The following is a 15,205-nucleotide window of genomic DNA, read 5'->3' as shown; positions in this document are numbered from 1 at the left end:
AGCCAATGGGGATGCCGCATCGACATGCGTCATTTTTGACCAGATGAGGCACTGAGGGGCGGGGGACTGTGAGCCTATAATAAACCCAGCGACTGCGCCTTTTCTCCAGACTCAAAGTAAGACGATCAGAAGACTTTAACGGGACTCAAGCAGAACAACTGGCAGAAGAAAAACTACAGATATTAAACTAACAGAAGACTTTTAAACTTTTTTCTTCGGCTCATCTATAACATTCTTCTTTTTTTAAACAACTGGGCTTTGATTCAACGTTTCACTTCTTTGGAACTTGTGCTTTTAAAACACACATTTTGCTTTTTTTCTTACCTCGTCAGACTTTTTTAATCTTCGACAATGTTTCCTGAGGCAAACAATGGGTGAGTAAACTTTTGAACAGACTGTACTCTCAGCTTTCTTCTCCTCATGCAGCTGAACACATGGTTTCCTTCATCGGCAAGTCAGGACAGTCGGCAAAAAAAATCAAAAGCCCCCCCCCCCCCAAAAAAATGCGCACATGCGTCGTGGGCACCATTCATTTATTCTCGAGGGAGTTTTTTTCTTTGGAATATTTATTTTTGCTTGTTTCCATCGTTTAGTGATATAAACATTCCTTACTGGGGCTGTTTCATGGCTTTAGATGTCGAGTAAATGTCACTATTTATAGCACAGCCTTAAAGGACCAAACTCAAACTGATCAAATTATGGGAATTGCACAAATGAGAGAGTGCAGGGGAGTGTAAAATGTCAGTCTGGCAGATAAAAAGTTATGTGAAGTATCAGAGAGGCGTAATATACTGCTGTGACTCTGCAGGAATGTGAATGTGTGTCTTCAAAAAGTCATATCCCTATTAGTAGCAGTTCTCAGATTAGGCCTGCTTGCCAGAAAGAAAAAGAAAACTCTTATCCTGTAATCTGATGATAATGATCATAGAGCATGATACTTATTGAATGAGGAGGGAAAGAGAGGTGAATAAGGACACTGAGGAAAAGACGGATCCCCTGCAGTTAAAGTCAGAGAATGTCACTACCAGATAGATGACTACTCCAAAGTGATATTTGTATCATTTGAAGATAACCTGACATGACAAAATGTCCTAATGTTTGCAATGTTTCTTGCTGGATTGATTTACTGATTTACTACAAACTGTTCGACCTAACCTCCAATCTTCTTTTCATGTCATTCAGCTACAGCTACGAGGACTGCAAAGCCACTTCTGATTGGCTGCTGGCCCAAACAGACGTCCGGCCCTTAGTTGGCATTGTGTGCGGCTCAGGGCTCGGAGGGCTTGCTGACATGTTAAAGGACCAGGTAGCCTTCAACTACAAGGACATCCCCAACTTCCCCCAGAGCACTGGTGAGTTTACCAAGGACACAGCTCACAGTTACTGACTGGTTGTCATGTATGGTTGATATTTACTGTATGGGTTGTGTTGTTTTCTGCAGTGCATGGACACGCAGGACGGCTGGTGTTTGGCACATTAAAGGGGAGGCCATGTGTGTGTATGCAGGGGCGCTTCCACCTGTATGAGGGCTACCCAATCCAGAAGGTTTGTGTTCTAGTTCTCTAAATGTATTTAAACACTGCAGCTTGATTGAGTTTGACATCATTCAGCTGTGAAATCTGTGGCCTTTAGAAAATGCTGCATATCCAGTCACGCTGATGAAGGATCCTTTTAACCAAAGTGTCCTCTAAATGGTTATATAATGTTTATATTTATATACCGTGTGTGTTTCCAGATTACACTGCCTATGCGTATCTTCAAGCTGCTCGGTGTGGAGACAGTGATGCTGACCAACGCAGCTGGAGGCCTTAATCAGGACTTTAAAGTGGGAGACATCATGATCATCAAAGATCACCTCAACATGCCCGGCTTTGCTGGCAACAACCCCCTGTCTGGTCCCAACGATGAGAGGTAGGTCATGACTTGTGTCTCAGTTAAACAAACCTGTTTGCACATATTATGCAATATTAGCACCAGGTCACCTCTATTCATTGCCCTTAGTAAAGCTTCCACTTCCTCCCCTCCCAGGTTCGGTGTGCGTTTCCCCTGCATGTCTGACGCATACGACAGAGATCTCCAGCAGCTGGCCATGGATGTGGGACAGGAGCTTGGCTTTGGAGACTTCCTGAAGGAGGGCGTCTACTGCGTGCTGGGTGGACCCTCATTCGAAACCATCGCTGAGTGCCGTATGCTGCACAAACTGGGCGCTGATGCTGTTGGTGTGTATATTTTCAGACTTATCCAGCAATGAAACATCCAGAAAAAATAACATCTAGGGCATCTAAGTGCAGTCTGTATGTTTGCCTATAGGCTATTTAGTTCTTATATACTGTATAGGCATCTTTACCCACTATCAAAGCTATAGACCTAAACATGAGCTTCTAAACTAAAGCGTCCACCCAGACTGATACCACATTACAGTAGTAGTTATATTTACCTCTTTTGTATCTATCTACAGGCATGAGCACAGTCCATGAAGTCATCATTGCACGTCACTGCGGCATGCGCGTCTTCGCCCTTTCACTGATCACCAACCAGGCGGTGGTGGACTACGACAGCGAAGAGAAGGCCAACCACGAGGAGGTCCTCCAGACAGGCAAGCAGAGAGCGGAGCAGCTGGAGCGGCTGGTTTCCACCATGGTGACCAAGATTGAGCACAACAACAACTACGCCTAAAGAGACCCCATGCTCCATCAGAGGCATTCATGCTAGTCAGATGCTAGAGTTTAACCATGTAGTGTGACATTATGGTTCACATTCAATGCTATTCTGCCAGCAAAGCAAATCCCCTCTTAGTTTATTATTTAGGTGAGTAGTTGGGCTGTTTTTAGTCTTAGGTCAAAGGATGATAGCATCGCAGTCATCTAAAGAATCTCACTAAATTAGGATTGAAATGCAGAATGCACACAACCTTTGTTTTTATGTCACTGTGCCTTACATTCCTCGACTGAGTGGCTCCCAATGAAAAAGTCTCTTCTCAGTTTTTTGTTTTTTTTGTATCATTTTAAATGAGGCGTTTTTGTTCTAACTTAATATTTGATCAGCTTGTACAAATGTCTGCAATTTAACTTAACAATGAGCAAAAATCTGCTGTAAAGATCTTAATATTATGATGTTGATGTTGATGTGTACATTAGTGGACTTAAGGTATTTTACTGTGCTTTTTTTAATGTGAATGTTGTTACTAAAGGTACTATTTATTACTATAATAACTTTGTTTGTGTTGTTCTTTCGGGTCATTTTCATTGATTTAATCATTCACCACCACCAAAATCATCACATTCTCCAGATTCAACATAAATATGATTTGATTCATTAATTTAGAGACTTGTGAAAATATCACCATTTTTATTTTCAGGGGTGTATTTAAGTTTTACAGAGAAGTTACACAATAAACCCATGTTTTGCATGAATGAACGGGTCCAAAGGGGTCCAGAATGTTACTTTTGTAAACATTAGGCAATGTTATATAAGCATTATATGGCAAAAATGTAATACATAAGAATGCTGGCATTGTCAGAGTATCATACAAAAGAATACAGTTCGGCAGTCACATTTTAGACAGAAGCATAAGAACATAATTTCAAAACGTGAAAAAACACCCTAAATGACAATTATTGGCAGAAAAAACTATTTTATTAAACGCTTGTAGGTCAACTCTGCTAGATGAGAAAATTGATTTGCACACTCCATACTTGAATCAAATTATGCCCCTCAAGTCTTTTTACGGCCAAAAAGTAACATGTTATTTTGGAATACATCTCTCCAAATAAAATATTTGCTCCCCTTGTTGAACAGAAATCAGGCAGGCAGACATACATATCACATTTCACAACGCATGCATACACGGTTTCCATCTGTTCTGTCTTACATAATTGTTTACCTTCACCTAAAATATTGACGTGTTCTTGTTCCCTTTTGAAAGGCGAGGTTAAACAAGGCTGACACACACCCCCTTTTTTAAAATCACTATAACATCTAGTTCCAGCCACAATATAAAAGGTTTTTTTTTCATAATTTTTGCAAGTTTTTAAAAAGTACCATGCATAATGATAAACACACGTTTTGAAGCTGACCAGGATTAGATTTCAAGAAATATAACAGAACACATTCTCTATGATACAGCACAGCACCATGGCGGTGTGTTGTTAATGCTGAGGTGAAAGCAAAGTTTGGCACAAGATGTAAACAGAAAGTACCAGGCCAGCAACGTCGCTATAAAAGCTGAGTAGAGATGCATATTGGCGACATTCATATGCACTGAATGTTGAGGAGTTAAAAAGAGAAGTCTGAGCAGAAGGTTTCCACATCTGACGCTGAGATTGTAAAACATCTTATTTTAAAATTCAAGAGACAAATGATCTGCAGATCGTCAGGTTCTCCAATGAACTCTTGGCCTACCTAGATTTTTCACATTAAGTAATTGATTTAATTGAAAACCTGTCAAAAAGTATCATTTCCCCTCCACTGATTAGTGAATACATGCAGAGGAATCCCTTAAAATCAAATGCGTATCACAAATGATGATGTACAATGTGATGAAATGACTGATTGCAAATTTCCAATAAAAAACACCATTAAAATCTGATTCAAAATTGATTAAGAAGTGATCTAAACCTGCCAGACTGACGTTTTGGTGTTTTACAGCACAGTGTGGATTGTAAAAAGTGCATATTTGAAGCACTAGTTAGCTACCTGGCAAACTTGAGAAACAAGACAAGCAATTCCCTCTTTACTATAACATTCACAACTTTAGCATACCTTTAGCTTAGCTGCCTACCTTAGCGGATATGGAGAACCAAACTTGATGTTTTGGAGTCTTTTCATGAAAAAGTTTCAAGTATAAAGTCAAATTAACACTAGTTTTTTTATATCAACATTTAAACATTGTTAACATCAGATAAGAAAAGAAGCAGTACATTTTCAAGTTAAAAAAACAAACAAGCTCATTACTGCTCCCTGGTGGACAAACTATGTAATAGCTGGTTTCACCATTACCGTAAACGTATCATTGGCATTTCTGAATTGTAATTTCTTGTTATTGATCATATACACCAATATATTGTCCTGTACACATTTAAGCCCGCTTGAATAGAAGTAAATTATGCTGAGAAAAAGAACTTTGCTGATGCACAGATAAACTATAATCACGGAAAATATCTCTTAAGGTAACGACATAAATAACATGGCATTTCTATAAATTTTACTCCTCAATATCTTTGTGCATTTATGTGTTTATTAATTTAATGTGTATTAGTTTATGTGACCATTTAATATTTAATTTCTAATAAGTCAGGTTTGTTTCTCCATAACCTGGTAGCTAAAGGCTAGTATGGCTAACATTTCTTTAAACATGAGCAACAGCTAGGCTAAGAAGAAATTGGTTTTCAACCAAGCCAGCTACTATGGGCCTTTTTTTGTCTCCACATACTGAAAGTTACCCAATTAGATTATTTCTTCCCCCGGAGTAGCACTGTTTCTAATAAAAGTTTGCCGAGCTACAAACGCTTGGTGCTAACATTTGCAGTGCTAACCTTGAATTGACTGCCTGGCTACAAGAAGGGAGCTTCCTTCCATTGGCAAAAACGGGACAAATACAGGATTGGCACCTTTTGCCTAGATAGGCACTGTAAAGAAGGATTTACAGTTGGGTTTTTTAGCATCAGAGAACCTCAGCAGCGAGCAGCATGGATGAGAGGAAGAACTTGAGGGAGAAAAGGCACTTCTGAAACAACTACAGGGCCTGGAGCTGCAGCAGGATGCAGTGCGACAGTTACTGAGGAGACCCCTCACCGCTAGGCAAACATGGTCAGGGTAATCCACTGTAGAACAGAGACAGCATGTAAATTAAAAACAAAGGACATATATGCACAGGTTACTACAGAAGTGGTAAGTAAATATGCCACACAATAGAAGAAAATCAGCTGTTTAAGTACACATTTAAATGAAATCTGCATGAATTGCATAGGAGCATTTCTGTTCAGATGACTGTGTGGCCATACCTGAATAAAGTTAAGGGATATGACACCATCTGTATCTGTGTCCATGGTCTTGAAGGTTTCTACAGAAACAAAGAGGATCACTCAGTTTACAAGTCAAATGCAAGTATTCTGTTGTCTTTTAACACTCTTTACTATTTTGAGCATTAATTCAGTGTAATGTGATAATATCAAATAACAAATTGTTCATTAACTGATAAAAATGATTTCTAATAAAAAACAAACTAATTTCCACGATGCTGTGACTGAAACTGTTTGAGAAGCAGGTAAACTGGTCTTTTGTGTAGCAATGGGACTCACTGAACATGGTCTCCAATCTGACCAGACAGGTGACAAAGTTGTCAAAGTCGACAGCCATGTCTGCCTCTGTGTAGCGCAGGATGATCAGTTGGAATAGGTGGTTTGTCAGCTTGAACCCTGGAGGACAGCAAGAGATGGAAAACCGGAAGAAGCAAAAAACGTCAACAAAACATAAACCAAAATGTTTGTACTTGGAAATGTTTGGTAAAACTTGTCTCATTCTTGTAATTTTTCATTGGCAAGCTAAAAGGTTTTTAAACTTGTGAGTACATTACCTGCTGACTCAAGAGCCATCCTCATCTCATAGGAGCTCATTGTGCCCGACTTGTCCAAGTCAAATTCCCTGAATATAGTCTACAAATAGATGGAGAATGAAACAGACATTAGATAGACAGAAAAAAAGAACAAAAAACAGTGTGCTGGCCAGATGTCAAAATAGTTAACAAGCTGATGTCAGTGTAATGAAGCCAAATCAATACTATTTAATCAAGGTTTGATCTTACCAGGTATCGTTTAATCTTTTCCCAGAGCACGTGGAACTCTGCCAATCCCAGCTTTCCACTGCCGTCAGTCTAAGCCGAGAGGTTAAGGGAACAAAATGTCTGCCAGCGCAAACTTAAACCTAATTTCTATTATCACAAAAGATTAAAATCAGAAGAATCCAAGGACAAGAGAAAAAATGCCTTAACAGCAAAATTAAACCAACATGACGTTTCCAGATGACATCCAGCGCCATCAGAGCTGCAGAGAAATTATTTTAAAAGGATACGTCCATGAGGTTAATCATACTGCGACAAGACTCTTTTGTGAAGCCGTCCGTCTTTAGGTCTTTGTCTGTTTAGATAAGAAAGAGCAAGCAGAACATAAATTAATTAAAAGTCATTTTAAATAATAAATACAAAGCATGGCAAGATTAACCTGCTATGGGGCGCAAGGGCAAATATTTGCTGCTGGGCCCCCATTAACCCCTATTAAACAAGACTCTCAAGCTGACATGAAATCAGTTTATTAATCGATAAGTCAACTGACTTATTGATTGGCAAACACTTTGATAATTGATCAATAATTTTCCATGATAGTAAATTCAACATCTTTTGGTTTTGGTCAGATAAACAAATACATTGAATATATTAAATTGGGCTTTTCACACTCATCTAACATACTGAACAATCAATTATTTAAGAAAATAATTGTTGGTTGCAGCCTTAAGGTACTCTAACTTTGACTCATATGATACTTTGATTGAATAATACTACCTTTCCCCATGTTATGCCTCATAAAAAACATACATAAACAACAAATGAGCTCAATAGCAACTAAAACAATGAAGGTTTTGACAACAAAACTTTTAACTCCAAGGTTTTTGTGGCACCTGGACAGTCTCCCACTTGATAATCCAGCCTTGATGTAAAGTATATTCAAATAGTAATTTTAATGGTTCCACTGTGATGAGAGAAGAAATAAACTTGGGTGATTTCTGCTGTTACTAACGTTTGCTGATGATCCTGTTCAGTATAGTTTGCAGTTCTGTGACACTGATCTCCATGTCCTATTAGCAAAAACAAGAAGGATTAATATATTGTTAATTTGACATACAGTATAAATGACAAGGTATCCTATGAATCATTGCACCAAGCTGCAGCTACTCTACTTCTCACTTACCGGCCCGGCCAGCTGTCTGAAGAGATTCTTGAAGGCTGAGTCAATTTGGCTCTCATCTAGTTGAGTCTAAAACAAACACCACACACACAAATGTATTCAGAAAACATGTTTGGTTTTTTTGCACATCACTTAATGTCATGTGATGACTGTGACGTATCCTCTAACCTCTGGAGGAAGCGCCGCTGAAGCATCATCATCAAGCTCCCTAACAGAAAAAAGAGAGACCTCAAGTTACTTTTAAACATTTTCTTCTCTGCTTTTTGGAAGAATAAAATCATTAAACAACATTACGCCTTTTTATATTTTCTCTACAAGCTCTTTATCACTTTTTTCTTTTGATACTGCATAAAGCATAATGTACATATTTTGACAGTTACATAGCAAAAAAAGTGAAATGTAATTTTTAGAGGACAAAACAAGCATTAATAAAATCTTAATTGCGTCAAAAACTCACTCAGAGTCGGCGGGCTTCTCCGAGAAAACCCTGAGTACGAAGTCAGCCTCAACATGGGGCTCGAAAGTAGAGGGCACAACGACGTATTCCCCAGGCGGAAGTCGCAACCGTGAGCTGACCTCCCTCAAGTTGATGAAGAGCTCTGAGCGGGCGCTGGAGGCGTGAGTCAGAAAAAACTCTCGCTTTAGGTGGACTGCTGACTTCCCCGCAGCCTGAGAAGAAAGTCAGAAGAGTTAGTCCGCATTCAGAAGGCCATGAATATTGTGTCACGAGAAGCTCTACCTCTTATCCCTTCAAAACCTACCCTAAAATGTTGTAAATTAGGTAAAATCTTCTCACAGAACTTTAAAACAACAGCTTATTCTTGAATTTTTAGAAGAAAAGTATAAAAAGCTCAAACCTCCTGTGGAACCTGGAAAGGAAAGAGAGAGAGACAAAGTTACTGACGTAATCAAGAACAGACTGATTCAGCTGTGAATCCTGAAACATTGTAAGAAGTTATCAGTGTCATTTTATACATTGCTGCTGCTGCTAACCTCATAGAGAGCAAAGCCAATAGTCTCCATGTCTTTGCCTTCCCGCCGTTTCCTCCTGCGGTCTTTCTGCATGAGGGCAACCAGGAAACTGCAATCTGATTGGCCAGGAGTGTCCGGGTTCTTCAGCAAGATCTTGAACTGGGGGTTCAGCCAGAAGGTTGCTGAAAACAGGAAGCCATAGGGACAGGTTGTTCTTCTGCTTTTTGGCTATAATTTGAAGCAGTTGAATTTTTGTTTTATAGGCCAATCACACTTGAGAGTAAACGAGAAAACAGACTCCAATTCCATGCATGTGTCTGCTCGTGATGGGTGATTTCCAAAATTTATTTTAAAACAGACCATTGTTTGGATAGTTACTGCTTAAATAGGAGTCACTGGTTCACATTCCTCTAGTAAATTCACCCCCCCCCCCCCCCCCCCCCCCCCCCCGCCCTTGCCCCCCTGCTTCAACACCTCCCAAAAGCAGTAGGGTTAGTGAGTGCTCCTGGCATCGAGCTTAGAGAATCATGGGATCCAAAAAGTCACTCTTTAATTCACGCTAATGAAATACTCCAATGCATCAAAGAGAATCTAAAATGTGCTATAAAAATTACATTTAATTCTGTTTCTGGACGTATCCTTAAGCCTACCAAGCCTTCGTTTCTCTCCTCTCATTATAACGCCCTTCAAACTCTTCTGCACAGTTTCTCCCTCTTTCCTCCCCTCAACACCTCATACTGTACCTGGAAAGTTCCTGCAGCCTCCGGCAGTGCTGCCCCTCCTCCATTCACCCTGGTAGAGCGAGGAGCTCCATTTCTTCAGCTGGCTGTTCTGCAGGGCGTCGGCTGTCAGGTTACAGATCTCCAGACGAGTGAACTCGCGCAGGAAGTCACTGAATGACATCCTGAGAGAAGGAGACAGGTAAACTGTTAGGACAGCGAGGAGACACCACAGACATGCCGGCTGACTTTAAAGTTCACACACAGACCAGAAGTGGAACCTTGTTTCGACACACATGAAAAATCATGTTGACATTTCTGATACACACTGTTCACTGCAGAGAATATGCACATATCAAACAGACATTACACAGAGAGACAGAGCCATACAAATACAACGCATGCATGGACAATGTCAATAGTTTCACTGTCATGTGTGTTGAGTTCATCCAGTTGAATGTTAATGTATGCTGTAACATGTATGCTGTTACATTAGCACTGTTGGATGTCATTTTCCAAGTTTACTTTCAGTTTTATTATCATCAAACCAGCAAAGAAAATGTGTTTTTCTTTAACTCATCAAAATTGGACAAAGGAGAAAACTCTTTGTAGGCTGACACTTTCAAACATTGCATTTGATGACCTCTCTGGTGTGACCAAAGACAAAAGTACCTCTTGTCACACCAGTAATGACAACCAAACAGACTCACCAGAATTCACCGTCCTCACTGCGGTTTTGTAGCTGACTTCTGACAGACCGATCCACATTTTCCCACTCTCTGGAGCTGAGCATTTCATAAAGAAAAGAGATGATTATGCAAAAATAGAAATGACTGATGCACCCAGAGAGTCTCGTGGGGACAGACAGTAGGGCCTGAGGCTTAATTTGGATGAACTTTCATGTTTTGCAATCCATTCGGGTTTGTCTTGATAATTGTTTCTTTTATATCAGACATTTTACATCCTTTTTTCTGCTTTTTATTTTAATAACTCCGCTGACAACCATATTTCTTAACAAGACAAGTCAACAGTCATGCTAGCAGCCCTATGAGGTTTAGACATGGCTGGACTTTGAGCTATATGCTAACATGTTCACAATAACATTTGCTAACACCTAAATGTTTAGCAGGTGTCAAGTCAACCATGCTCACCTATCCTCATTTAGTATGTAAGCATGCTAACATTTGCTAATTAGCCTAGCACAAAGCACAGCTGATGGCGCTAGATGAAAAGTCAGAGCATCACTAATCGTTTTTAAGTTTTAGTTGTTGATGAATGTCTGTACAAAAGTTCTTGGCAATCCATGGAGTAGTTAATGAGATATTTCAGTCAGTGAACCTGAACTCTCACAAAGGTTTTCATCAATTCCCAAATGACCTGACCAGTGAACTGAAATCCTGCAGAATATCTCATGTGATCATTTGACTCTAATCCTAGTACAGTAGATGCTATTCTGGTTGCAGAAGGGTGTCAGCCTTCAGAAAGTCACAGGACAGATGACTGGTGGAAACAAATTTTGTTGAAAAGAAAAAATGTGTTTCTCCCCTAAAGGTGCTTTGACAGATAAATGCTTCCTTGTTACCCAACACAATCTCTAGAGTAATTGAAGTTGTTAATTCTTTTCTCTCTCAACACTGCCTCAAATTATTCACTCATGGTCAACATGGATAGTTTCACACCCATTTGAAAGTATGAAGTGCAGAAAATGTCTGATTGAAATGTGATGTAACATCACTGACGGAAGGAATACCAAGACGATATGACGTAACTCCACCCATTTCTCTACTCTGTCTGAGCCTGTCCTATGATGAGGTCAGCTGAGAGGTATAGCCATCCTTCCCCTTTCTTTCTATCTGAGACTCTTGGAGATGGGGATGAACATGGGAAACTTTACTAAACATAAGGAATCAAAAAAACACCAAATGATCATTTTAATGACTTTCCCCAAAAATCCCTGAAAGAGCATAAAATCCTAAACAGTATCTACTTGTCTTATTCACTACTAAGAAACTGGGAAATTTGAACTGCCATTGAACTCCAGAAGAAATTTCAGCAAAGTCTTAAATCTAAGTCTTACTTGTCGCTCCAGGCTCCGGTCCACTCTACCTCCCCCCATGGGTTTCTGATACGAACAAGCTTGGTCATGTTTCCTCTGTACACCACCTGAGGGCAAAGAAACACCACCTTGACATTACATAACTGGTTCCTGTACATTGTGTTAATAAGTTTCACAAACGCTCCTTAAACCAGACTGAACCAGCAGGTTCTCTGCGAGATTTAGGGTAACCTGGTTCAAGTGCAATAGGAGCAAAAAGTCCCTGATTCCCTGTGCAATAACCCTGCTCAATTTACTGTTACTTAGCATTTTAGAGATTAGATAAATAGAGTAGATAAAGTTTTGTTCTGTTTATTGTACGTACAGGAAACATTTTTGTACTTCTTGTGTCGTTTGATCTTGTGCTCCTGACTGCAAGTCAAGTGACTGAACTGAATGACCTAAAAAGTCATGTATAAATAAGTTAGTGTGAAATTCATTGTTACGGTAAAACGTACATTATAAATTAAATCCGTTCCAACATTTGAATTAGATGAATGTTATTTTTACAATGTGAAAATAAAAAGTGTGAAGATGTTCTGATGTCAGCTTTTTTTCATGTATCATGTGACAGTGAAGTTATGAATGAACTCTTACTGAAGAAAATGCTCAGAATAGTGGTCGCTGCTGTTGCTCAGTGTGTATAGCATAGCACAAGTTTAGATACATCATTGTATAAAAATGCAATATTTGTAGTGTGTTTTAGATCCAACTTCTACCAAAACTCAACAAAAAAAACATAAAGCTTTACAGTATAAGTAAACTTGTATTCACTGTATTGTGCTACATTAAAACAATACCAATGTTGTGTAACTTCATGACTGAAAGGTTCACATATTGCAGTCTAAACAATCAGTTTTCGAACTGTACTGTCAGCTTTTGTCAACAGTTTGTCGACTTTGATCACAAGTCACACAGTCACAGTTTTGGGGTTAAACCAGGTCTCATAAAGCTTAATATATTCAAATGTACTGCTTTTAGTATTTAGTTACTGTATATATCTTAGACATTTTATTACTGTTCTAAGTACAAGTTCTGGTGCTGTGATGGTTTTTGTAACTTTTATCTTTCTGAATCATCACTTTTTTACGTCAGGCTGCTCGGGATCTGCTGATGTTGCATTATATAATTGGCTGTTTGTTACAAACTCTGCCCCCTTCACAAGCTCCCAGATGGGTTGGTAAACTCAGTTAATAAGGACTGCCAAGTTTTAGGTTTAGTGACGCCAAAACTGAGCTACAATGCATTCCTAATTAATCCCTTAAACACAATGAACACCTTATCATCTATAACATGTGATATCAGTCAATATTATAAATGATAATAAACACTAAGTTACAAATCTATCGAAATATGTATTTTCAGTATGTTCACTTCCTTTTTCTACACTGTTTTCTTATTTCTGAAACTGTTCTTTGTATTAGGGTTAGTGTGTATTTGGTCAGAATGAGATGAAACAGATGATTTCCTTCTTTCAGTGTGTATTTTAGCACTTACCTCATTCGCTCCGGTTACAGAGTACGCATGTCCCTTCACCAGCTTCTTGAAGGTGACGGCTTCCATGTCTAATTTGCTCGTGATCTGAGGATGAGAGAAGCACATTCAGAGTCAAGACAGAGGTCAGCTCAGTCTGCAGCACAAGTCACACAAATCAGAATGAAAGATGAAGGAAAGTACAATAATGCTGCACATGCGTCACAGCCGTCGTCATGACACGGCTCGTTCATTAACACCATTCAAGTTCAATTAGTGAGATGAGACTGTCACTGGATGTTTTAACAAACTCAAACAAAGACACAGGCAGTCACACTAACTCTGTTATGTATGTGTGTAAATGCAACATGATGTCAGCTGCAAATGTGACGACATTCAAAGACAGCTGAGAGAGATATACACAATGTTGTCAAACTCAATTTCACATTTAATGGCATACCAAATATGAACTTTGACTTACAAGCAAATTAAATGAAATGTACTTATGTTTAAATTCTTTACACTTGACTTTTGGTCAGGTCTAAAACAACCAGCTCTGTGTTTTATCTATGGTGTTTGTCGTCTTTGAAACTTTCCAGACAGATGAGACACTGGCACTTCCTCCTACTCAAAATCAGTAGCATGAGCAAACATAATGAGTGTGCAAAATGTCCTCCAACAAGAGTGCAATCCCCCCCATCTGCAAACATTCGCTTCACTGAATTGACCTTGATAATGACAGTGTCAACGTTTGCCAGTTCTGACCTTTCTCCCACAGGTTTGTCAAACTTCGCTGCCCTCTCCTGGAGTCCTTACAAATGATTTCATTCCCTCATTTTTTTTCTACCGACAATGCACCATTCTCACTTCCCTCATCTGTCTCGAGCCCAAACCATGAAACAGTTTCTCCCTTTTAAATAACAGTTAGTTTTACACCACGTATACTTTCTGTAAAATATTACATTATGATGTTACTGTAATATGTATGTGTCTGATTTCCGTGATCAACGCTCCCATACTCATCCCAATGTTGGACATGGCTTGAAGGCTGCTGATCCCTGAACTGAACCCTGACCTCTGACCTCCAGGCCAACCAAAAGCAATCACCATCATAGCATTGCAACCTATATTTGTTAATAAATGCTTTGATAAGTAGTTTATTTTTGGATTTAATGATTCACAGATGTGTCTTGAAATAGCTTCTAAAGTCACACAACAAGAGTATTTCATTTTAAATTATATGAGATAGAGAAAGCTTGCATTTGAGAAGCTGGAACTGTATTATTGAGTTAAATCAGGCTTAAATTGGGTTAAATTTGAGCTGTGAGGTGAAATAAGTGCATTGAAAGCAGTTAATTGCTTCTCTGCTTCAAAAGCTGAAAAAGGCTGATTCAGCTATTTTTAAAGTAAAAACCAGTTGATTAATTTCACTCTTTTGTCAACCTATGATAATCAGATTATTCTTATTACTTTAAAATAACTGCTCTCCTAATAAGTTCAATAGTTTTGAGGGGAAAAGTATATATGCTTTCCTGTTAGATGAGAGGATCAATACCTCTCTGGTGTTGCACAGTAAATACAAAACAAACCTCAGCAGCCACTTAGCATAAGGACAAAGAGCAGTATCAATCTTCTCTAAGTCTATGATGAATTCCTGTTAATGCCCTATTTGCTCGGGTCAAAGGAATATCTGTATGATGGTTGCAGTACTGACATCAATGGAGCAGCCTAGCAGTGATCCTCTCTCTATGGCCCTGCTGATGATGCTGTGGAGGTCAGACGGGGCTTTCCTCAGCTCGTACATCTCCGTCACGCCGCCTGTAAAGTCCTCAAAGCCCTCTGACGTGCTGCCGCCTGACAGAGCCTCATAACATCCGTTCAACCTGGGAACACAACAATTGGAGTTTCAGATTGTATTTAGATGTCTTAAGTGGGTGGGGTGGGGGGGCTTCACACATATTATAAAAATGCATCATAGGTTGATATTA

At 39.2% G+C, this 15,205-nt stretch overlaps 2 protein-coding genes across 2 annotated transcripts in view; one reads left to right on the top strand and one right to left on the bottom strand.

Annotated features, from left to right (window-relative positions):
• The first annotated feature begins 122 nt into the window (after nt 1–122).
• pnp5a (purine nucleoside phosphorylase 5a) lies at nt 123–3,226 on the top strand. The gene is made up of 6 exons (XM_053343540.1): nt 123–374; nt 1,183–1,352; nt 1,442–1,545; nt 1,736–1,911; nt 2,029–2,219; nt 2,459–3,226. The coding sequence occupies exons 1-6, from the start codon at nt 352–354 to the stop codon at nt 2,674–2,676; spliced, it is 882 nt and encodes a 293-aa protein (XP_053199515.1). The 5' UTR covers nt 123–351; the 3' UTR covers nt 2,677–3,226.
• A 1,183-nt stretch (nt 3,227–4,409) lies between these two features.
• Nucleotides 4,410–15,205, bottom strand: part of capn1 (calpain 1) — a 30,590-nt gene continuing 19,794 nt past the window's right edge. Inside the window, exons 6-22 of the mRNA XM_053343519.1 lie at nt 14,932–15,100; nt 13,242–13,325; nt 11,727–11,812; nt 10,360–10,434; nt 9,674–9,834; nt 8,952–9,112; nt 8,816–8,827; nt 8,416–8,627; nt 8,127–8,166; nt 7,962–8,027; nt 7,791–7,848; nt 7,069–7,133; nt 6,803–6,871; nt 6,575–6,653; nt 6,300–6,416; nt 6,003–6,061; nt 4,410–5,822 (exon numbers count right to left, since the gene is read on the bottom strand). Of these exons, the coding sequence (XP_053199494.1) occupies nt 5,796–5,822; nt 6,003–6,061; nt 6,300–6,416; nt 6,575–6,653; nt 6,803–6,871; nt 7,069–7,133; nt 7,791–7,848; nt 7,962–8,027; nt 8,127–8,166; nt 8,416–8,627; nt 8,816–8,827; nt 8,952–9,112; nt 9,674–9,834; nt 10,360–10,434; nt 11,727–11,812; nt 13,242–13,325; nt 14,932–15,100 (1,540 nt within the window). The 3' untranslated portion in view covers nt 4,410–5,795. The remainder of the gene's footprint in view (nt 5,823–6,002; nt 6,062–6,299; nt 6,417–6,574; nt 6,654–6,802; nt 6,872–7,068; nt 7,134–7,790; nt 7,849–7,961; nt 8,028–8,126; nt 8,167–8,415; nt 8,628–8,815; nt 8,828–8,951; nt 9,113–9,673; nt 9,835–10,359; nt 10,435–11,726; nt 11,813–13,241; nt 13,326–14,931; nt 15,101–15,205) is intronic.

Source organism: Scomber japonicus, chromosome 22, assembly GCF_027409825.1.
Source record: "Scomber japonicus isolate fScoJap1 chromosome 22, fScoJap1.pri, whole genome shotgun sequence".
Classification (NCBI taxonomy): Eukaryota; Metazoa; Chordata; class Actinopteri; order Scombriformes; family Scombridae; genus Scomber; species Scomber japonicus.
The sequence above is the reverse complement of the archived record's forward strand: the minus strand, read 5'-3'. Positions and strand labels throughout refer to the sequence as shown.